The sequence below is a fragment of the Histomonas meleagridis genome (assembly GCF_020186115.1).
Source record: "Histomonas meleagridis strain 2922-C6/04-10x chromosome Unknown contig_9, whole genome shotgun sequence".
NCBI lineage: Eukaryota > Parabasalia > Tritrichomonadida > Dientamoebidae > Histomonas > Histomonas meleagridis.
The window spans coordinates 445,140-469,997 of NW_027150923.1; the positions used below are offsets into that span (position 1 = coordinate 445,140).

General features: G+C 26.7%; 6 protein-coding genes across 6 annotated transcripts; 3 read left to right on the forward strand and 3 right to left on the reverse strand.

Moving 5' to 3' along the window:
• Positions 1-1,624: 1,624 nt before the first annotated feature.
• GO595_009363 (Clan CD, family C13, asparaginyl endopeptidase-like cysteine peptidase) lies at positions 1,625-2,647 on the reverse strand (the record flags this gene model as incomplete). The annotated part of the gene is made up of 1 exon (XM_067923040.1): positions 1,625-2,647. One exon carries the CDS (start codon positions 2,645-2,647, stop codon positions 1,625-1,627), a length of 1,023 nt encoding a protein of 340 aa, XP_067770365.1.
• An 878-nt stretch (positions 2,648-3,525) lies between these two features.
• GO595_009364 (PQ-loop repeat-containing protein 1) lies at positions 3,526-4,275 on the forward strand (the record flags this gene model as incomplete). The annotated part of the gene is made up of 1 exon (XM_067923041.1): positions 3,526-4,275. The coding sequence occupies one exon, from the start codon at positions 3,526-3,528 to the stop codon at positions 4,273-4,275; it is 750 nt and encodes a 249-aa protein (XP_067770366.1).
• Positions 4,276-5,714: 1,439 nt separating this feature from the next.
• Positions 5,715-6,410, forward strand: GO595_009365 (ligT like phosphoesterase; the record flags this gene model as incomplete). Its single annotated transcript, XM_067923042.1, has 1 exon — positions 5,715-6,410. The coding sequence occupies one exon, from the start codon at positions 5,715-5,717 to the stop codon at positions 6,408-6,410; it is 696 nt and encodes a 231-aa protein (XP_067770367.1).
• Positions 6,411-19,951: 13,541 nt separating this feature from the next.
• Positions 19,952-20,353, forward strand: GO595_009366 (uncharacterized protein; the record flags this gene model as incomplete). Its single annotated transcript, XM_067923043.1, has 1 exon — positions 19,952-20,353. The coding sequence occupies one exon, from the start codon at positions 19,952-19,954 to the stop codon at positions 20,351-20,353; it is 402 nt and encodes a 133-aa protein (XP_067770368.1).
• Positions 20,354-23,454: 3,101 nt separating this feature from the next.
• On the reverse strand, positions 23,455-23,931 carry GO595_009367 (Fip1-domain-containing protein; the record flags this gene model as incomplete). The annotated part of the gene is made up of 1 exon (XM_067923044.1): positions 23,455-23,931. The coding sequence occupies one exon, from the start codon at positions 23,929-23,931 to the stop codon at positions 23,455-23,457; it is 477 nt and encodes a 158-aa protein (XP_067770369.1).
• A 273-nt stretch (positions 23,932-24,204) lies between these two features.
• GO595_009368 (asparagine-rich antigen) lies at positions 24,205-24,480 on the reverse strand (the record flags this gene model as incomplete). The annotated part of the gene is made up of 1 exon (XM_067923046.1): positions 24,205-24,480. One exon carries the CDS (start codon positions 24,478-24,480, stop codon positions 24,205-24,207), a length of 276 nt encoding a protein of 91 aa, XP_067770370.1.
• Positions 24,481-24,858: the final 378 nt, after the last annotated feature.

The following is a 24,858-nucleotide window of genomic DNA, read 5'->3' on the forward strand; positions in this document are numbered from 1 at the left end:
ATTTCTACACGTGTTAAACTTTTACATCCATTAAAAGCATTATTCCCTATTGATATACAAACTTTTAAAACGACTGTTTCTAAATTTATACAATTTTGGAAAGCAGATGATTCAATATTTTCTACTTTTAGAAAATTAATTTCTTTAATTGTTGGAATATCTTTAAATGAAGCAATTCCGATTGTCTTTAATTCAGGTAAATTTAATGTTGAAAGACTACAACCTGAAAAACATCCTTCTTCAATTATTTTAACTTTCTCTCCAATAATTGTATTGAGATTTGAACATCCATTAAAAGCATATTTACTAATTTTTTCAATTTGATTTAATTGAATATTTTCAAGAAAAGTACATGAATCAAAACAATAACCATCTTCACTCATTTCTAAAAGATTATTTAAAGTTAATGAAACGAAAGCACAACTTTTGAAACAATGATGAACCAATATAATTAATTAATGGTGCATTTAATATTGATAAGTGAATACAATCACTAAAAGCATAATCATTTATTGTATTAATTAATGGTAATTCAATCGAAGAAAGATCAGTATTTGAAAATCCATAATTATCAATAATTTTTACATTTGGTAAAGTAATTGAAGCTAATGAAACACATGATTGAAAAGCTGAATCTTTTATATTTTCACAAGATGAAAAATTTTATATTATAAAGAGCACTACATTCAGCAAAAGCTTTCTCACCAATAATTGTTGCACCATCAATGATTACACTTGATAATAAAACACATCCTTTCATTAAGTTATCACTTATTATCCCTGTGAATGAATCAATATGAATTTCAAGTGTTAATAATGATGTAAATGAATTTGAAATTATCAAATTTAATGGAAAATCTCCTGATTTAACATTTAAAGATGTAATAGTATCAATCCCAGCACCATATGAATTAAGGATATCATCAAATGTATCACCTGTGTATTCTTGCTGGTTAACTTCAATCACCATAATGGAAGATATTCCAGAAAGCAGAATAACAAAAATCATATGAAATCAAAATGGTCGTTTATAACAAATTTTTGATAAATTTTGTCTGTTATAATGAAAGAAAATCACGACGACAATATAACAAAGATTGAAAAGAACTTAAGTTGTATCATAAATATTTTTGAATTTAATATCAAATTATGTTTAACATTCTCTGTTCATATCCAAGAAATATTTTAGTTTGTTCAAATTCATTACATTGATTAAAATTATGATGAATATGATAAATTTTTTTATTATTAAACCATCAGGATAAATTGAAGAAATTCAATATTAAATTCTTGAGTTATAAAAAATATTACACCAACATCAATGAATGCGAATTCTTACAAAAGAGTCAACTTTATTATGATTAATATTCATTCTTGTTATGTATTAATTTCCATATTATTATATTATTTAAGGATATAAAATGGTTTATATATTCCGATTGTATTCTATCTATATTTGAATATATAAATTTGCAATCTTTATTAAATGAAAAGTCTTTCATCAATACAAAATGAATATTATAAAGAAAATGAGTTTCAAAATCTATTACATTTATCTGAGATTAAATTTAATTATATTATTTATTAATATATATCCTATTAAAGAATATACAACAATTCTATTTCAGCAAAGATTCTTAATTTCTTCAGCTATTTTGTTTCCATTTACGTATTTGATCAACTTTGCAAGATTCAACACTTCGTTATATTCTTCGTCACTTAAGAACTTCTTACATTTCTTTAATTCATTTACAGCACTTCTATAAAAATATTTATTCTTAACATGCGCCATATCATTCATAGCTTCCATTTCATCTGATGCAAATATTTTCCTTAATGATTTATATACTTTGGAGTCTTTCTTATTTTGTCCACATAAAAATTCCGCAATTTTCATTGTGTTCATTGATAAGTCACTGAGTTCGTTAATCGACGAACCATAAAATTTGAAATACTTAATCATATCTTTAAATGTTCCATCGGGATGTGTTTCAATGAATGTTGACATTGTAAGTGGAAATTCTTGTGTCAGATATACATTGCCAAGTATCGGATCTTGGAATTCATATTTTCCTTGAGCGCCTGTTAATATATAAACATTGGGAATAAGGCTGAAGCCATGTAAGAAAAATGCTTCGACTGATATGGCGAAGAAAAGATGTTTAAATTTCTTATTTGTTGACATTTGTTGGATGATTTTCTGAAGAGTGTCAAATAAAAGATAATCATTTTCGTCTGGGAGTGTGAGGAATTGCATGGAACGATCACCAGTATAGAAAATATAAACATTATCGAATTCATTTGATAAAAGTGCAGGACCATTGGATGTGTTGCCAAGTAAAACATTGTAAAAGTTTTGAGATGTGACGTTTTCACCCCTATATGCAATGTTTTCAGAACCAGGATAAACATTTATTGAATGGTTTAGATTATGAAAAACTTGGCCGGGATACATGTTTCTTGGTGACAGGGCAATGTCATCACAGTCCATTAAGATTATCTTATTTTTATCAAACCCATTTTGTATAAGAAGATGATATTGATAGAAAGAATCTGCTGATTCAAAATAACGAGTCCAACCTTTTCCGCCAGTTAGGATAACTGCCCAATTATCACAAACAACTGTTGACAAGAAAAGAAGGAGCATCTCCTCCAAAAAATGAAGTGTTCAACATGTTGCTTTTCAAAAAGTTATTTTTATAGTCAACCTGACCACGGCCAAATAATTTCAGAAAATTAACTTGTTTCATGAAACCCATACATACATTTCTCTTCAAAAAAGCATAATATTTTTTAATACAATGATTGTAAAGTCCATCTATTTTTGTAAATAATGCCATTATTTTTTGAAATTTTATTATTCAAAAATAAAAAAATCAGATTACACCGATGTAACTAATTTCAGATTTTTCGTTATACATGTAATAGCAAAATTTATCTGTTTATGTTTTCATAAAATTCTTTATGTAATGAAATTCTTTTCAAATCATTCTTTGACAAATTATCTTTAAATAAAATATAATAAATAGGAGATATCTATCAAAAATTACCTCTTCTCAAGATGCATTTTCAGGTTTAATGTGGATATTGGTTCTGCTAGCATTTTCGGATCAAAAAAATTAATATAAACATAAGCTTATGCGGCAAACATTATTTTTATAAGGTAAGTATTTGAACTTATCTTTAGTATAATAAAAATGGCATATAGATTTAATCAGATATCTGATTAGTTATAACTATAGATAAGCAAAATTATATAGCACTATGTTAAATAATTTTTTTACAAACATCAACATTTAATGAAAGCTTAACGCTAGCCCTGGTGTGTGACACTTAAAAATTTGTTGTGAAAGCATTTAACGTTCTTCCGACCGTTTTGCAACAACCAGAGCTCTGAATTTTTGAATCGACGTTTTATTTTTTGAATTTTCTAACGTTTTATCCATATAGAAGCAAGAACCATCCATGATCGACACTCTTGCATCTCATCTCAACATTTTAAGGATGATATTTGACGCCATAATCATGGTTTTTCCAACTGTAGGGTATATTGACACATGTCGTCTTATGCAAAAATCCAAAAGTTCAATTCCTTATAATTTCAAAACAGTATTAATCCTCCTAGCAGGCAATGGATGCAAAGTCCTCTACTACATTTATCATCCATATGCTCTTCGAATATTTGGTCAATCTGTATCACTATTAATCATTGCTTTTGTTCTCACATTTTTCAAGCATTTGTACAAGACTAACCCCTCAAACCGAAGTACAATTTTATCCTATCTTAATCCGGATGAAACTTCGTCATTTCATGATTTTGTTTTTTTAATTTCTGCATACACATGTCTATTCTATCTTATTTTCAAGACTTTTTGCTATGTTTTTGGCCAAACATATATTGTTGAAGCCATTGGAATATTAGGAAATTTAATAGATTCAATAATTTCAGTACCAACATTTATTCAAGTTGTTGTTAGAGGAAATATTGTCGGTATTTCCGTTGTTCTTATTCTTCAATATCTTCTTGGTGATGTTGTAAAAATCGTATTATTTGTCGTCAGTAACACGCCATGGTTTTTCACTGGTGGCGCTGTTTTCCAACTTCTCTTAGACAGTATTCTCTTTATCAAATTCTTTTATCTTAAGTCGCGCAGTACCACGAAACTTTCCATTGAAGAAGAACGTTTAATTTCACCAGTGAATTCATCCGATGAATCATTTGATGATGCTAAAGAGGAAGAAGATATCAATGAAGAAGAAGAAGAAAAAGTATGACCTTAGAAAACATTATCCAACGAATCTAGTTCTTCATCACTAGGTATATAGTTTTCATGGAAAAAGTACGTCGCAACGTTCAATATACCTATGATATCGTTGTTCATTAATCTACCAACAATATCCCAGCCATTATTTTCGTCGAATAAAGATATAAATCTATCCCTAAGTTCCATGTTTTGTGAATTTAATATCCATGAGAAACATTCAAATATATTTTGAAGTATATTTACATCTTCAATTTCCATACAATTTATTAGAAATTGTAAAATTTCATTGCTACAAAATGCTGAGGTTTCTTCGAAATTTAAATGGATAATAATATTATATACAAGACAAACAACATCTTTCTTTAATTGAAGAGGTGATGGCTGATTAACTACAAGTAAAATTAATTGAACAATGCCTAAGCGTGAGAGGAAATTCATCCCAAAATTTTCAATGTTTGAGATAGCACTAAACAATTGAAAAAGTGAATGAAGAATTTGAACGTTATTTGATGCGCCTTCGTGTGCCAAAGCTTTTTCAATAATGGAGCATTCAAACTCATTAGCCATATGGCTGATGCGGAATATTTGACAAATAATATCAAGAATGATTTGAATTGTTTTGTCGCTGCATTCTGGTGATGAAAGTGATCCGAAAATAACTTGATCAATGTCCGAAATTTGGACAATAGAACTAATGTTACTTTTAACACGAAGAAGCCATAAGAGAAGTGAAAGATTATCATCAACGGGAATTTGTAGAGATTGACTATGAATTAAATAAAATAAACGTGCTGTCGATTCATTGGCCAAACAAAACTTATGAAAAGAAATAAGAAGATTCACGGCAAGATATTTTTGTTCTGGTGTTGCAACATTTGATTCGAGAAGTTCAATAAATTTGGTAATGTAAACTCGTGTTTTGACATATTTTTCGTAAAATTTGTTTCTGCGAGAAACAGTTAGGAGAATAATTAAGCACTGTTTAAGAAAATCAAGTGATTTGCGATGAATATGCTCAAATAGATAATAAATAAAAACCTTAAATTTTTCATCAGTAAATGAAATAACAGAGCATATCTTGCAAAATATTTCCAATGAAAGCATTTGAGTGTTTGGAGACATTATTGGACTTATACATTCAATTAGAACATCAAGGCATTGACTCTTATAAAAGCTGTCTGAGAACTTGAATTCTTGGGTATTCATTATTTGTAAGAGTTGACTAAGGGATTCATTTAATTTTTCTTCATTTTTCTCTTCCCATGAAATAGATATATTATCAAAAACCAGTTGAACGAAGTTTGGTTCGCCAGACCTGCGTTGGTCTTTGCCACTTATGATATTATTGATACGAGTATTTGCTTCCGAAATCATGAAGGGCTTCATCGCAAAATCTGGTCTAATTGAATTATTTACTCTGGTAAACTATACAAAATTTTGTTCAACCAAATGGGCGAGAACATCAACCAATATCAACAGCGAACACGTGGATTCATGATGAATAGTCTAAAATATAATTGCGCTTTTGAAACAAGACCAAGTTTAAGACAAAAAGTCAACGATGAAGGACATTTCATTCCTTTTTATGGCGATACAATCGTATTTAATTTAGATAACGCAATTAAAAACAAAGCATTGGAATTACAAAATGTTCTTTATGAAAATAACCAAAATATCCTTGCAGATCGCATTGATCCATCTACATTTCATGTTACTCTCCATGATTTAAGTAACGGAAACTCTAGAAATGAACTCCTTTCTCAAATGGAGCAAAACAAAGAAAGTTCCACAAAAATTTTGGAAATGGTTGAAAGTGAGAAATTAGATCCTATCTCTCTTCGCACAGTTAGTGTCTTTAATATGGTTAACACAAGTGTCGTTTTAGGCCTGGAGCCAGCAAATAATCGTTCTTGCTATCGACTGATGGCTTTACATAATCGATTCCAATCAGTTGTTCGATTGGATTATCCACTCACACTGCACATCACACTTGGATATTATAAGCCAGGGACTTACTCACCTGAGCAAATATCGCAACTAAACCAAACATTTATGGAATTGAACAAAACTATGGGCGAAGAGTTTTTCTTAGATGAAAAGCAGCTTCTGTACCAGAGATTCGACAGTATGAATCATTACTTTTGATTCACGTTTTTAATAAAAGAAACGTTTTTATACACAACCGTAAAATAGATATTACTCTTAAAGCGAATAATTTTATAGTAAAATATACTAAATACCCGGACTATAAATACAAAAGCAATTTCAAATGTTTTTTTTACTTGGAATAGTATTCCCCATTACTGCTGATTATTGTTTCTAATCTGTGAATCCATTCATCAAATACAGACATTAATTCGTCATGGTTAATATTCTTCAAATAATTAGTGATATAGTCATACAAAACCTGTTCGTTTTAGAACATATAACCATTCATACTATTTTTTAATTTCCCAAATAAATAGAAGTCACTAGGGGAAATATCATGGGAGTATGGTGGATGTTCAAGTTGAGCCAGTTCGGAATTTGATATAAAAAATCTTGTTTTTAATGAAGTGTGAGGTCTTGCATTGTCAAAGTGGACTGTATACTTTTTTGAATGTGGATTTCTTCCTTCAGGATATAATTTAATTTCAGATGGTCGAAGTATATTATTAATAATGAAGTAGTCAGAATTAAATTTATTATGTTTTGGTAAAACATCGATAATATAAAATTCCCAAGGATACCAAAATATTGTAAACATATTTTGGCTCCCCAATTAACCGTCTTGGTTACTTTGGTACATTTTCTCGATCTTGTGAATACATTATTTTGTGATAATACCGTAAATAAATCCAGGACTCATCACCAGTTATTACATGATGATATCCTTCCATTTTAAAAATTCTAAGTTGTTGCAAAATTGATTTTGCATATTGTACCTGTTTCTTTTTCAGGGCAGACGTTAACATGTGTGGTACCCATTGAAGATGATACTTTTTGAAACCTAATGTTCAAGTTAAAACTTATTTAATTGTGATTGGAGTATGACCGCATAGAAATGCTTATCTTTTAACTGTATCAAAAGGTTCTTTATTGAGCCAATATAAAATTTTATCATCAATTCCTTTGGATATGGGTCTTCCAGGTATATCTAAATTGTTTAGATCTTCCCGACCGCTCTTTATTTCTGATATCCAGAAATACATCTGCGTTCGTTTGTATGCATCCTCCCCATAAACATTTTCTAGTTCATTAATCATTTGCTTTCCATTATATCCTTTTTTCATCAAAAAAGATATAACATATCTTTGTTCAAGCATTTAAAAAAATGACACTTTTCGGTTTTTGATGATTTAAACTCCCCTTATTTCAATGAATCCTTGTAATTTTAATTTTATATTTTATATTTAAAATTCCTCATAAATGAAATATATATTTATATATGTTATTTTTACATATTACATTTATATAGCTGGAGTCCGGGTATTTAATATACACTACTATATTAATCATATTATTTTATAAAGATATAAAAAAATTGTTTTGTGTTGACAAATGTCATTCAGTTTAACAATTTTCAACATTTAAATTTCATAAATTTTTGTTGGTGTTTCTTATTGTTTTCTTGTTATTCATATTTTACTCATATACATTATTAAGTAATGAAGATATTTTTATTTAAGGATGCGCCTTAAATATTAAGTTTTCTTTAAAGCTCATCATAACATGTTTCATTATTCTTTCTTATTTAAATCATTTATTTCTAATAATTTCTTTGGCCGTCTTTTTTTCCATATTTCTCTTCAAACTCTCGATGCCAAATATAGTATATCCACATTTTATGTTACAGCACAGAATACCTCGATTTTTATGGAATAAGATGTTCTACCTGATAATTTGTCTGTGGTTAGTGTGCAAAGATTTCTATGTATTTCCCTTAATTAAATAATATACTCGTCTACCCACTGTTGTTAATGTTCTTTTTTAAATATCAGGGTTCAAACGGAATCGCCATTTCTCACAACATTGCTATTCTACCAGGTGCTTGTTTTAAAATTTATCATATTCATCATAATTTTAATCAATGTAATGAATTTGAACAAACTAAAATATTTCTTGGATATGAACAGAGAATGTTAAACATAATTTGATATTAAATTCAAAAATATTTATGATACAACTTAAGCAAATCGAAGTTAAAATCATTTTCTTTCGGCCACATATTTTGAATGTAGAATTTTAAGAAAATTTGTTTGAATTTAAGTGGTCACTTGTCAAAACGGATTTTGTTGTCAAATATCATTCGTTCGATTCAAAAATTGTGCGAAATACGTTATAAAAGGTTTTGGATTGAATACAGAATTCTATTAAACCGTGGCTTTGAATATTTGAACGATTTGAAATGCTCAATGATTAATATTGTTCAAATTTTCTTTTCAATCTTTGTTATATTGTCGTCGTGATTTTCTTTCATTATAACAGACAAAATTTATCAAAAATTTGTTATAAACGACCATTTTGATTTCATATGATTTTTGTTATTCTGCTTTCTGGAATATCTTCCATTATGGTGATTGAAGTTAACCAGCAAGAATACACAGGTGATACATTTGATGATATCCTTAATTCATATGGTGCTGGGATTGATACTATTACATCTTTAAATGTTAAATCAGGAGATTTTCCATTAAATTTGATAATTTCAAATTCATTTACATCATTATTAACACTTGAAATTCATATTGATTCATTCACAGGGATAATAAGTGATAACTTAATGAAAGGATGTGTTTTATTATCAAGTGTAATCATTGATGGTGCAACAATTATTGGTGAGAAAGCTTTTGCTGAATGTAGTGCTCTTTATAATATAAAATTTTCATCTTGTGAACATATAAAAGATTCAGCTTTTCAATCATGTGTTTCATTAGCTTCAATTACTTTACCAAATGTAAAAATTATTGATAATTATGGATTTTCAAATACTGATCTTTCTTCGATTGAATTACCATTAATTAATACAATAAATGATTATGCTTTTAGTGATTGTATTCACTTATCAATATTAAATGCACCATTAATTAATTATATTGGTTCATATTGTTTCAAAAGTTGTGCTTTCGTTTCATTAACTTTAAATAATCTTTTAGAAATGAGTGAAGATGGTTATTGTTTTGATTCATGTACTTTTCTTGAAAATATTCAATTAAATCAAATTGAAAAAATTAGTAAATATGCTTTTAATGGATGTTCAAATCTCAATACAATTATTGGAGAGAAAGTTAAAATAATTGAAGAAGGATGTTTTTCAGGTTGTAGTCTTTCAACATTAAATTTACCTGAATTAAAGACAATCGGAATTGCTTCATTTAAAGATATTCCAACAATTAAAGAAATTAATTTTCTAAAAGTAGAAAATATTGAATCATCTGCTTTCCAAAATTGTATAAATTTAGAAACAGTCGTTTTTAAAAGTTTGTATATCAATAGGGAATAATGCTTTTAATGGATGTAAAAGTTTAACACGTGTAGAAATTCCAATACTTCAATCAATATCATATGCTGCGTTTCGGAATATTGGGGTAACACAATTAACATTTAATGAATTAGAAAATTTTGAATTAGGGAATATTGATGGTACTAATAATGTTGGTGGATATTTTATGGGTTGTAATAATTTAAATAGTTTTTCTGCTCAAAAAAGCAAGAAGTATTCCTGCTTGGATGTTTAAAGATTGTACTTCATTAGTAAATTTAAATATGGATAATGCTCAAACAATAGGTTCAAATGCTTTTTCAGGTTGTTCAGTTTTAACAAATCTTATATTACAAAAAAATTAATAAGATTGAAGATAATGCTTTTTCTGGTTATAATAATTAAGTTTATGTTAAAATGATTTCTGTTACAACAATAGGTGAAAGTTCTTTTATGGATTGTCAATCTCCTGAAAAAAGTAGAATTTTCAAATGTAACATCTATTGGTTATTATTGTTTCAAAAATTGTGTTAAGCTTTCAGAAATATCAATGCCTTCTTTAACTTCAATTTCTTCAGATGCTTTTTATAAAACAGCTTTAGTTCATGTTGAATTAAATAAACTTGTAACAATCGTAATTAGAAATGTTTATGGAAGTGGGAATTTTGCAAATTGTTTCGAAGGTTGTTCACATCTTAAAAGTATTTCATTACATGCTTTAACATATTTTAAGAAATGGATGTTTAAAGATTGTTCCGTTTTGGAATCAATAGATGCACCTGAAGTTGTTAGTACAGATTCTTCAACATTTTCTGGTTGTTCTTCATTATGTAATATTACATTCCCAAAATTACAAACAATTGATGAATCTGCTTTTGCAGGATGTCAAGGGATTCAAAATATTACTTTAGATTCTGTTATTACTATAGGTGTTGCTGCTTTTGAAGGATGTGTGAATTTAATTAGTATTGATTTAATAAATTGTATTACTATTAACTCAAAAGGATTTAGTGGTTGTTCAAAACTTACGTTAATTAAAATTCCATCTGTACAAACAATTAATGATCGTGCTTTTCAATATACATCTATAGAAAATGTAATATTACAAAATGTAATTTCATTTTGGAACATATAATGTTTATGGTGAAGGAAATGTTGGATCACAATTTGAAGGTTGTGAATTACTTAAATCAATATCAATGCCATTAGTGAATAATTTAAGAAAATGGATGTTTAAAAATTGTTATTCTTTGATCGATATTAATGCACCAAATGTTACAGTCATAGATGAAAAAACATTTACAGGTTGTACAAGTTATTCAAATATAGATTTCCCAATATTAAATTATATTGGAAATTCTGCATTTGCTAATTTACCAAATTTAACAATTATTAATTCACCTGTTCAAACAATCGCACAAAATGCTTTTGAAGGTTGTAATAATTTAATAACAGTTATATTACCAAATTGTGTAACTATTGATAATTATGCATTTTATAATTGTATTCAACTTTCATCAATTAATGCACCACTTGTTACTAAACTTGGAACTGATGCATTTTATAAATGTGTTTTTATAGAAGTTACATTTAATAATGTTATTGAACTTTCTACAAGAAGTGTTTATGGTCAAGGAAATGTTGGATGTCAATTTGATAGATGTTCTGTACTTAAAAAGATTACAATGAAAAATACGCCTATTATTAGAAAATGGATGTTCAGAGATTGTACTCAACTTATTTATATCGATACACCTGTTGTAACAACTATTGATGGAAGTGCTTTTGTTCGATGTCATTCATATACTAATGTTACATTTCCAATAGTTAATTATATTGGTGAATATGCATTTAGTGAAATTTCATCATTAACAACAATTAGTTTATCTTCTCTGATAACAATTGATAATTATGCATTTAATTCTTGTCCAAAATTAACTTCCGTTGAAATTATTGAATGTACAAATATTGGAAATTATGCATTTGCTAATTGTATACAACTTAAAAATATTATTGCACCAAAATTAAATTCAATTGGAACTGATGCATTTTATAAATGTGTTTTTATAGAAGTTACATTTAATAATGTTATTGAACTTTCTACAAGAAGTGTTTATGGTCAAGGAAATGTTGGATGTCAATTTGATGGATGTTCTGTTCTTCAAAAAGTTTCATTCGAAAATGTACCAATTTTAAGGAAATGGATGTTTAGAGATTGTATTCAATTAATTGAAGTAAATGCAAAACATTGTACTTCAATTGATGAATATTGTTTTTCGAATTGTCAAAAATTAACAATTTTAGAACTTGATTCATGTACTTATATGGGAACGAATGCATTTTCTGATTGTAATAATATAAAAACAATTTCACTTGGTTATCAATCAATTGAATTTGGTGTTATTCCATCCCCAAAAATATTAGAAAATGTTTTCTTCCCAAATGCATTAAATGTTCCTGAAAATGGATTTTTAGATTTTACTGCAATGAAAAAATGTAAATTACCATTAGTTACGAAACTTGGTTCTTTTGCATTTAGTGGTTGTATTAGCTTAGTTGAACTCGAAATACCAAAAATTCAAGAATTTCAAGGCGATTATATTTTTTCAAATTGTGAAAATATTGAATCACTTTCCTTAAAATTTTTAGTTACAGTTGATTCAACATCAGCAAATATATTTAAAGGATGTAGAGGATTAAAAACAATATCAATGCCAGATCGACCTCCTTTAACATTTCATAGAGATACATTTTTATCTCTTACATGTGATATTGTAATTCCACCTGAATCAATTAATATATATGATAATGATATTAATGTTGAAGGTGATACAGCTGGAGATAATCATTGGTGTGGTTTAGAATTAAAACATTATGAATGGATTAATATTAGTGCTGATAATTCTTTTGGAATTGGTATTACATTATATGATGCATGTCTTGCTACAGGAAAAGTTACTTCAGAAATTAATCAATTAACAATATTTAATGGTCATTTAACAAATGAAGTTCTAAATACTTTCAAAGATACTTTTGTCACTTTAACAGATTTAATAATTGAATCTTCTGCTTCAATTGAAAATCAAATAATTCCTGATAATTTCTTAAAAAATCATCAAAAAATTCAAAATATAAATATTAAATGTGGAATTAGATTAATTGGAACAAGTTCTTTTGAAGGATGTATAAATCTTCAATCTATAAATATACCAAATACAAAAGAATTAAGTTCACGTTGTTTTTTATGGTCCAACATCACTTGAAATCATTTCATTTCCATTTGTTGATACAATTACAGGTTCACATTTCTTTTCTAATAATTTAAATCTTAAAAATATAGAATTACCAAATTTGACAAAAGTTAATGACATTGGTTATATTTCGGAAAATTCACCAAATATTAAATCAATTCAATTATCTGGTACACCACCAATAGTTCAAGGTTCATTTTTATTTGATAGTAATCCTTTACTTATTGGAATAACTAATGAAGAAGCTATTCAATATGATAAAGCAGATGGAATTGATAATAATATGAAATTTTATTCACTTATTTTATCTTATACAATAATATCATGTTTAATAGATGGTGAAATAGTTAATGGTTTAACATTAAAAAGTATTATTAATGAAGATTCTAAAATTGTTGAAATAATTAAAGGAAAAATATCAGGTTCAGATTTCCCACTTCCTTCTTCTATTACTTCTTTAACGATTCCATCAAATGTTATTATTGAAGAAATTCCTTCAAATGCTATGTCAAATAATATAAACTTGAAATATATTACTATTTTATATGATGGAACTTATTCAATTGGTGAAGAAGCATTTTGTGGTTGTTTATCTTTAGAAAATGTAATAATTACAGCAACTTCAATGTATTCTTCAGCTTTTAAAGATTGTATTAAACTTAAAACAATCGTATTAAATAAGTTACAAAATATTATTGGTAATAATCATTTTAATAATTGTAATGAATTATTATCAATTTCATTAAAAGAATTGAAAACTGTACCAAGTGATGCTAATAGTATTTTTTCTGGTTGTCATAAACTTAAAACTTTAAATTTCCCTTCAATTCCACCAAATACTTTTAATAAAAATGTATTTGTTGGTCTTGAAGAACAATTATCATTAATTTTACCATCTGAAAATGATTATTTAACATATGATAATAATAATTTAGTAGAAGATGATAAAGAAAATGATGGACTTTGGTGTGGACTTATTATACCTTCTGTTTTAATAGGAATTAAAATAAATGGACAAAATAAAATAATTACAGGAATGAAACTTTCTGATTGTATATTATCATCAGGTATTTCTGAATTATCTATTAATACATTAGAAATTATTAAAGGGATTTTAACAATAAATTCTATTCTTGAAAGTATTACCAAATTATCTTTTCTTGAAAATTTAATTATATCTAAAACAGTAACTTTAAAAGATGAATTAACTGATTCGATTTTTAGTGGGTTACCTCTTATTTCAATAACATTACCAGGAATTACTAAAATTCCTCAAAATTGTTTTAAAGATTGTATTCAACTTAAAAATGTTATAATTGAAGATGCTAAAATACTTTGTGATTCTGCTTTTAGTGGTTGTAAAAGTATTGAATCAATTAGTTTAAATATTATTACATTAGAAGGAGATAATCATTTTTCAGGTTGTACTTCATTAACTTCGATTAGTCTTATAAATTTACAAAATGTTAATTCTGATTCATGTAATATATTTAAAGATTGTCCTTTAAATTCAATATATTTACCAAATATTCCACCAAAAACATTTAATAAAGATACATTTAAAGGAAAAGATATTATAATTCTTGGGTTAAAAAATGATGAATTACGTTTATATGATTCAAATATTGATGTTGAAGATGATTTAAGTGATGATTTGAAATGGTGTGGAATTGGTTTAATTCAATTATATATTACAGTATCAATAAATGATGGAGAATCATTAAATAGTGATACTTTAATTAATGCAGCAAAAATTAGTGGTATTACAGAAGTTAAAAAAGTAGAAATACAAAAAAGGGTTAATTAAACAATCACATCTAAATGAATTACATACAGAATTCCCATTGTTAACAGAAATTTCGATATTAGAATCTGCTGTTTTGGAATCTTCTATAATTGAATCTGAACAATTTAAAGATATAAAAACATTAACTAAAGTTAAAATTATGAAAAGTGTTTCTTTAATGAAAGAATGTTTTAGTGGTTGTACTTTATTACAATATATTGAATTTAAAGAAACAAAAGTTATTAATTTCGGCGCATTTTTAGGTTGTAATTTATTAAGTACAATTATTATTCCAGGATGTTTACAATTAAATGGTGATCAAATATTTTCAGGATGCAATAATTTAAGAGAAATTGATTTATCTTCATTAGAAAATGTTGATAACACTGCATCATTAATATTTCAAGATTGTAATCAATTAATTCGAATAAAATTACCTTCAAAACAACCAACAACATTTCATAAAGATTCATTTATAAATTGTCCAAATATTCAATTAGAATTACCTAATAAAGATGATTATCTTATTTATGATGATCAATCAAATGTAGTGGATGATATTAAAGAAGATGAAAAATGGTGTGGAATTAATATCGATTCAAATCTTTTTACCACCAATGAAAATATTTAAGATTAATGGAATCGAATATAAAAGTCGAAAACTTTCATTAAATTTATACACAAATGATAACGTTGAAACATTAGAACTTATTGGAGGTCTTATAGAAGCTAATGATTTAAGAGATGTATTAAAAGATTGTTTAACATTAATTAAATTTGAAGCAAATATTGCAACAATTTCTGAAATACAAAGTGGAACATTTACTAATTGTATTTCTTTGACTGAAATTATTATTCATGGTGAAGTTACATTTGCTTATGGTGTATTACAAAATCTTCCAAATTTAACAAAATTAGTTTTAGATTTACAACAAACTATGAGGTCAGATGATCTAATAGGTGATTATAATTTACAAGAAGTTTCGATCCCTCTTTTAGTTAGTATTCCAAATAATTTATTTGCGAATTTAACAAAATTAAAATCAATTAATGTTGAATATGCTAATATTATGTCATCTAATTGTTTTATGAATTGTTCTTCTTTATTATCAATTTCATTACCAAAAATATCAATAATGATAGGAGATAATCATTTTAATGGTTGTACAAATTTAGAATCAATTGATTTATCCTCAATTTCGACAGTGAATCAAGATTCTTCAAATATATTTAACAATTGTATAAAATTAAAAGAATTAAAACTTGGAATAAAACCACCAACAACATTTAATGAAAATATTTTTGTTAATGCAGGAAAATTACCTATAATTAAATTACCAATTGAAGCAGCTTGGAATAATTATCTTGAACAATGTACAATTAATCCTGAAAATAATCATTATTTATGGTATGGATTTGATAATGGAATTATTTATCAAGAACCTACAGAAATTACAATTCCTGAATGTTCATGTCCAGAACAAAGTGAAATTAGTTGTCCAGAATATACTGAAATATCGTGTCAAGAATGTTCATGCTCAGAAGAACCTGAATCAAGTTATGCACCAATTACTGTGGAAGAAGGTCACTCTTCTGCAGTACTTGCTGTTTCAATCGTAGTTTGTATTATTGGTGCGTCTACTCTAACTGTATTGGTGATGTTTATAATATACAAGAAAAAAAAGGAACGATTTTCCAATAAAATTGATCCATGATCATAGAATCTAATAGGAGATGAATAAAATTCAAAATTCCTTCATTCATTTTTAATTTTTAATGAATATCGATATTAAATCAAAAATCAGTTATAAAATTATAAAATATTGATGATTGTAATTAGGAATCCACACCAATGATGTCGAATATTTAAGAGATAAAAGGATATTGACATTATATTCTTTATAAAATTAATTGTTTATGCAAATATATTATGGTAAAAAATTTTTTTTAAGCAATATTGTGTTCATACTCCATTTTTATATATTAATATTATTTTTTATAAATATAATTAATGAAAAATTAATTACTTAAAATTGCTTTTTATAGAATAAAATGCTTAATAAAAAGATTTTATAGTTTTTAAACTATCAGATAACTTGTAACTATTTTAATATGGGAAATATAATTAACAATATATAGAACTTTCTTTGCAGCTGATTATTTATTTTCTGTTGTTTATGAAAAGTGGGAATAATAAACGTAAAACTTAAAAGAAAAAAAGAAAAGAAAAAAATGAAAGAAAGTTATCTTGGTTATGATTTTAAAATTGTTTTCGTTGGGAATAGTGGGGTTGGGAAAACTTCAGTTATTCAAAAATATTTAAATAATGAATTTCCTTCAACACATATTCCTTCGTTAAGTTCTGAATTTTATGAAATTAATTATAATTTAGAAAACACACAAGAATCAGTTCATTTATTTCTATGGGATACACCAGGTCTTGAAAAATATCATTTTCTTAGTGAAGATGTTTTTGAAGAAGTTAATATTTTTTTTTTTTTTTATTCAGTTGAAGATCGTTCATCATTTGAAAGTATTCCAGAATGGTTAGAAAAGGTTAAAATGTATTCACCTAATACTGAAGTTATTCTAGTTGAAAACAAAACAGATTTAATTGAAAATAGTTTAATTAAAGTTGAAGAATCGACGCGAATGTCGAAGCAACTCAATGCGCCATTATTTCGAATCAGTGTTCCTGAAACACTTAATCTTCAAACACTTTTTCGTTATATATCGATTAAAGTTCAAAACAAATATCTTTCGACATTAAATATGTTACCAAATGAATCGAATTTATTCTTTGTTCATGATATTGATGAAGAAATAGAAGAATATCTTAATAATGACAATAATGAAACATCGAATAATAATTGTTTAATTTATTAAATAAAAAATTGTTTTGTTGATTATTTTCCTTATTCTTTTTAAATTCATTTGTTCAAAAAAAATATTTAAAAATGTTTTTATATGATTTTATTCATTTATTTATATATAATATATTTATTTATTTGTTTATTCTTCTTGTAAATATTCAACTGTTTGAATTTCGATAGAGAATGGAAATTCGTCACCATACAAAATCATTTCTGTTCCTCCTCCAATGCCTTTCATCGTAAGTTTCTTGCCTAAAAATGATGAAACAACATCTTTCATATCCCAAATGCTAATGATGCAATACGATTCTTCTCCAAGACTCATCAGAAATTCTTCTATTTCTGAAACATTAAGAAATCCTTTGATGATAATTTTAGAAAGATTTGATGTTATAGTTATAAATTCCTTATAAAAACTTTCCTCAAGGTTAGAAATAAACTCTTTGATTTCTTCTTGTTTAATGTTTTTCTTTAAAAAAAAAAAAAAAAATATTAAAATTAAAATTAGAAATATTTTTCCATCCTTCAATGTTCGGTGTGGAAATTTCTAGTTTTTCAATATATTTCTCATAAATATTTAAATTATTACTATAAAGAATCCCTTCGATATTTTCAACAATTTGAAGACGTTGAATGCGTTCGCGTTCTGTCGCTTGAATGGAAATTAAATATTTGTCTTCATATTTTTGACCTTGAAGACCAAAACGTTGATATGTACTTTGATTTATTAAAAAAAGAATATTTCCTTTATAAATATATAATCCATTCCCATTATGAATAGGTGTTAATGAAACAAAAATAATGTTTCCTTCAATAATATCATTTAATACATTTTCATCTTTTTAAAAATTTTGGATTTATTAAAACTTGATAATAATGATCAGAAAAATGAGGAAATGTTGGTGGTTGCTTATTCGTGATAATTTCAAGACAATGAATAAATGGATGTTTTTGAAGAATACTTTTCAAATGTTCTTTTTGATTCATTGATGATCGAATTTCTCGAAATGATTGACTTTTAATACTTGGGATCATTTAGAAAAAAAAAAAATGATTAAATGACCGTTTAACAAAATAATTAAAAATTAAAAATTTCTTTTTTATTATGAATTATACACCTTATTTAATCTCAGCAGGATTAGATTTAAGTATTACATTTACAAGTATTTTTGAATGGGAAGAAGACCCAAATATTCGTCCAGTCACAATTCTTAATTCACAAGTTAATCGAATTTTAGTTCATGAAGATAAGAAATTTTTAACAGCCACAAATCCTTAAGTTAATTTACACAATATTATTAGTAATGAAAAATTTGTTCAATTTACAGGACATACAGGAAATGTTACAGATTTAGTTTTTTTAGGAAATAATTTTTATTCATGTAGTGAAGATCGAACATTTAAATTTTGGGATCCATTACAAAGCAATCGACCACAACATTCAATTAGCACTGAAACATCACTTAATAATATTTTACTTCATCCTAATGAAAATTATCTTTGTTAAGTGATGAAAAAGGATTTATTGAAATGTACGACAATCGGAATTATCAATTAATAAATAAATATCAAGTTCGACAATGTCCAATTCGAAGTCTTTCCATGACGCGAAATGGGAATAAATTTTTAGTTGGACTTCAAAATGGAGAAATTTCTGTTTTGAATTTTGATTCAGAATTGAATGAATTTCGCCAAGAAATTAATTTTCAAGCGCATCAAGATGTAATTCTTCGAAGTAAGATTTCACCAGATGAAAAATATTTTGTTACAACATCAGCAGATTCAACATCGAAAATTTATGATTTTATAAATTATAAAGAAAAATTTCATCTTGAAGATCCCCGTCAAATGAAATGGATTTGGGATGTTGCCATTACCAAAGACAGCAAATATATTATCACAGGAGGCACATAATTATCGAACGTGGGAAGCAGAGACAGGGAAAAAAATATATTCGAATGGTAGTTCACATAAAAAAGGTATTCTTTCGCTTGCACTCTTTGAATATTAAAATATTTATATATATATGAGTAAAAATATTTTTGTTGGATTATATTTATATATTTTACTATAAATAACACTAAAACAATTTCAAATTTCATTTTAAGTCGCACGTTAAGTAAATAACGTTCTCATTCCACATAACTTTTATTTCATAATTGAACACATCAATAATGAATGATCCTCTTCAACGACTTTCAGAACTTTCAAGACTTGCATCGCCATCGCATCGAAATTTTCATAAAAAAATCAAAGAAGAAGAAAATGCACCAATATTTCGTTGTCCGTGTGGTCAACCAACGAATTCAGATGAAATGATTTTTTGTTCAGTTTGTCATTGTCAATTTCATATTGAATGTATTGAGGATGAAACTGATAATCCGACGTGGGTTTGTCCATATTGTTTACAAGAATCATCACAAGCACTTTTAAACAAAGGGATTGATTTATCAATATTAAGTCAAGAAATAGGGAATAACAAAATGACGCAAGTTATTGCTAATTCATATCAAGATAGCGCCAACATCAGCGAATTATTCGAAAAATCATCAGCATGGGTTTCGGCGATTATTTCACGCGATGATGTTTATTTCAATCTTGAAGACATTGTCCGAAGTAGTGTTGATGAAGAAGGCGGAATGCAACTCCCTTTCAGAACTTTCAGAAGAACGAAATTTGTTGAAAGATCTTTCCAACATTCTTCAAGAACTTTCTGAAGAGACGAAAGAAATGAACACGCCAATTCTAGGCTATTTGTCGGAACAAATTGATATGTATCATCAACCTAAATAAATGTTTCTTTATGTTTTTAATTTTTTTTTTTTTTTATAATTTTAAAACATTTATTTTATATATCATATAATACACAAGTATAGAGTTGGGAAGAATGTTGTGCAATTATTGTTTTTAAGTGGGTTATTTTTGAAGTTTATAGATAAGTGGAATGTTTATGATACCATTTTCACGAGAAGATCAGAAATTATTTGTGGACTTAATGGCAAACTATAAGTTTGGATAATATCCTTGGTTTAAATTGCAATATAACATCAACTGGAATGCTTGCTAACATTAAATAAGAAAAAACCTAAATGGTTGCTTTATTAATTTTTAAGGATTTGGATCCTTTTCATATTGGGCTGAAACGTGTGGGACTAATTTTTGGAATTCATCATAATTATCATCAAAATATTTATACATCAAAAATTTTTGTCTTTTATAAGCACGATCAACAGGCTTTCCAGATGCTTTAGAGAATTTTTCAGCCAAAGAAATCATCTTCTTTAGTGTAATATCATCTTTTATAATTGATTTAATCAACTTTTCTCCATTACTTCCTATAAAATTAAAATTACCCAAAATAGCTTGAGTTCTTTCTTTCTCGGAAACATATCTTCGACTTGGTAAATTTTTTTTTACACCATATTTACTTTCCATTGTTGTTTAATGAAGTGATTGTGCACTCCCATCACAATTGCCCACAAATTCAAGAGTTTACAATAAACATCGTTCGAAAAGCGTGCGCGTGTACGTGTAGCCGATGCCCATTTGAAAAAGTATTTCGTAACGATTCACAGCGTGGGCAGAAAATTTTTATACTCATTTCAAAAAACGTACACACAAAGACCAATGTTATGAAAAATACTCGCGAAAATCTTATTCAACGAATGTAATAAGTTATTAACTCGAAGCAAATGTGATCGTTGTTCTTGAACTTATTATTTTTGTAATTTGATTTTGAAATGATAAAAACATTATTCAAGTTTAAAGGTGAAACATGATATAGGGAAAAAATGGCCATCGCGAAGCGCTGGCGAAATTTTTCCCCTATATCATGTCAACTCACAGGCGAGAAAAGTAAAAAAGTGGGTAAGTAAATCATTAAATCATAAATAGATGAAATATCAAAAACATAAAAATACGAATTTTGAAACAAAAAAATCATAATTTATAAAAACATCATTCTTTTTTATTAAAGGTACACATCATATTAATAATTATTTTTAAAATTGTAATCACTGTAATTTTGTCTATATATGTTTTTTTGGAAGCCTACTTTTCATTTTATATAATATACAAGTATCCCCGAAGTACAATAGTACTTAAATTAGTTTTTAAATATTTCCAAATGATGAAAAATAAAAAGATAATAAATAATTTTCATATGAAATTTTATTCAAAAGCTATTCATAAAAAATTTAGTATAATTATGATATTATAATTTTATGATAGTTTATACTACTTATTTTATATTTTTTCGATTCTAAATCTCTAAATTGAATGATATTGTTTTTTAGAATAATGAGAATATACAAAATTCAACAAAATCCAAAATATTATTTAGAAGAATTTAAAAATTAATAAAGATATAAAAGCAAAACCAATAATTTATAAAAGTATGGATCTATTTTTTGCCGAAGGCAAAAAATAAATCTCAGGTGAGAAATAGATAATTTTTTTTTCCTCAATCAGTTGATATCAATTTACATGTTCAAGCGGTTCAAAGTCAAATTTGAATGAGTAAACGAATAAAAATCACTCAATCAGCTCGTATCGTTCTCAAAAACAATTTAAGAATATAGCTAGCTCAAGAAATGCTGTATTGACTCATATTCGGAGAAATAGAGAAATTAACATCATTACATAAAATGTCAAATAAGTTGAAAAATGTAATATATTCAAAATTTGATAGCACATGAGTAATATGAGATAAAAGGAATTGATAAATGTATCTCAAGTCAGTATTTTGAAGATTATTTGCAAATTAGATTTGTGTAGATATTTATTCAATAAAATTGAACATTTTGCTAAAATACAAAAATTAAAAATTAAAAAAAAAAATACATCAAATGAATTCGATGATCAAGAATCGTTTTTATCAAAAAAAATGTATCGTTTGTACCAAGATATTTCAAGAATATGTTGTACTTACACAGAAACTATTTTGTTGATTATAATAAATTATTAATCAGGTTAAATAAGTAAATCATTAAGGTATTACGAAAATTATCGTATCATTCATTTTTTCCATTAAATTCATAAATTCAAGAAAATCAATATTTCATATAATTATTTGGAATGAATAACAAATCACGCTATTGTAAATAAATTTCATCAATTTTATTTCTTAACAAACCAAGGATCATTTGATTTGGATACCATTATCATCACAATGATAGAAAGAAATAAAGCATAGAAATTAAAGACACTTTTCGGATATGAATAACGTGTTTTTTGAAATAAGGGTAAAAATTTGATAATATTTACCATCATTCAAATTCGCTTCTATCGGCACCTATCGTTCCCTCTATCGTTCAACATAAACCATACAAAAGTCAATTTTTGTCACTTTTTGGAATGAAAGAATAAATTTATCTCGTGCTAATCATGATATTATTCTTAGATTTATATTAATCATAGATGCAACTATGTATATATATTATATATTCATGATATCAAGATCGTAGGATGATCGTTATATACGGGTTGCAGAAATCGAAAGTCAATATTATACACATGTATTAATAGATTCAGAAATGAATTTTTCTATTTTCTGTAATTTAATTTTTTGAATTTTATTTAAGTTTAATTAGATATTTTTTCTATTTTTCCATATGAAACTTTAAATCAAATATAAAAATAACATATGTTTTAACAAAAACATTTGTTTTCAGACTTTGAGGTTGTTTAACAATTGAAATTGAAATGAAAATTCATTTGTTTAGTTATATATTCGAATTTGGCAAAAAAAAACATTAACATTAATATTAAAATGATTTAAATAATATTTATATTTATATTCATTAATAAAAAATACATTTCATCGTTTTGATGTTTGTTCTGTGAGAACTGATATTTTCGATTCGTATTTCTTATTCTTAATCACTTTCAAGATTTTCTTACGATATTTTTCCCACGTTTGTTCATTAAAGCCATAATTAAACCAATCTGAAATGTCTGCATCGGGCGCTGTCCATGGCTTCGCTTCAACTGTGTTCGGTAATGATGATAAATCATAACTAAAGATGGACTTCGTAGGATCAGAAGGATGAACTCCCATCGGATTAACAAGTTCCCATGGAATACGATTACCGCTAGAAAAGATTTCCGTGGGCGTAATCATGGCTGCGTAGTTACCTGTCGGCGTGTAATGTGCTTGCGTAGAATAACGACGTTTAGCTGCTTCAACTGCTGCTGTTTGTGTAATGTTCTCATCTAAAGATACTTTAATGTCATCATCATCATCACTACCTTCAATTTTCATCGTCATCATAATCATCTTCATCGTCTTCATCATCTTCTTCTTCACTTTCACCTTCACTTCGTTCTTCTTCATCTTCATTATCATTGTTTTCTTCTTCATCTTTATTATGTTGATGTTCTTCTTCTTTTTGTTCGCTCATTTTAAAGTTTGGAAAGCAAACAGACATTCTGAAATATGGAATTGAAGAAAAATATCAAAAAATTATTATTTCACTATATTCAACCATTATTCTTATTAAAATTCAATGTTAAAAAAGAAGGGAAAAAAATCAAAAGCTATTTATTTATTCAAAAAAATTAGTATCGTTTAATCTTTCTTCTTTTGAAGAACTATCTTGAGTTGAATTGACTTTGGATCTTCTTTAACGCCATTATTCTCTAAAAGCCCTTTGACAATAAATGCTGGAAGATCGATATTATATACTTTTTTGAATGGTAACTTATAACTTGTTTCTTTTTGTTCTTGTTTGTCTTTCTTATCTTTCTTATATTTTTTATCTTTCTTGTCTTCCCTTGTGTCTTCTTTTTCTTTCCTATACTTTTTGCTTTCGTCTCTTCTCTCTCTTCTAACTCTTCCACTCATTTTTGTTTTAACGGTCTACAAATCCCATTTTTTCTTTTTTCTCTCAAAGATGGAAATAATTTTATATTAGTAAGCATATCTATATTCACTTTCACTTTGCTATAGTAGAAATTGATATGAATAAGGTTTTCAACAGATTAATTAGAGCTAATTTATAAATTTGAAAAACAAAAGTATAAAAGCTGAATTAAGTCTGCCACCTAAAGTATAGCTTTAACGCGATTGTAACAATCTATAAGTTACAAAAAAAAATTCATTTTTTACTTTTTTGGGCGGATTTTTGATATTACCACAGACCAAACCCCATTCAAACAAACAACTTTTTGATGAGTTGGCAGATTGCTTTCTGTGCAAACCATTTACGATAGAACATGTAAA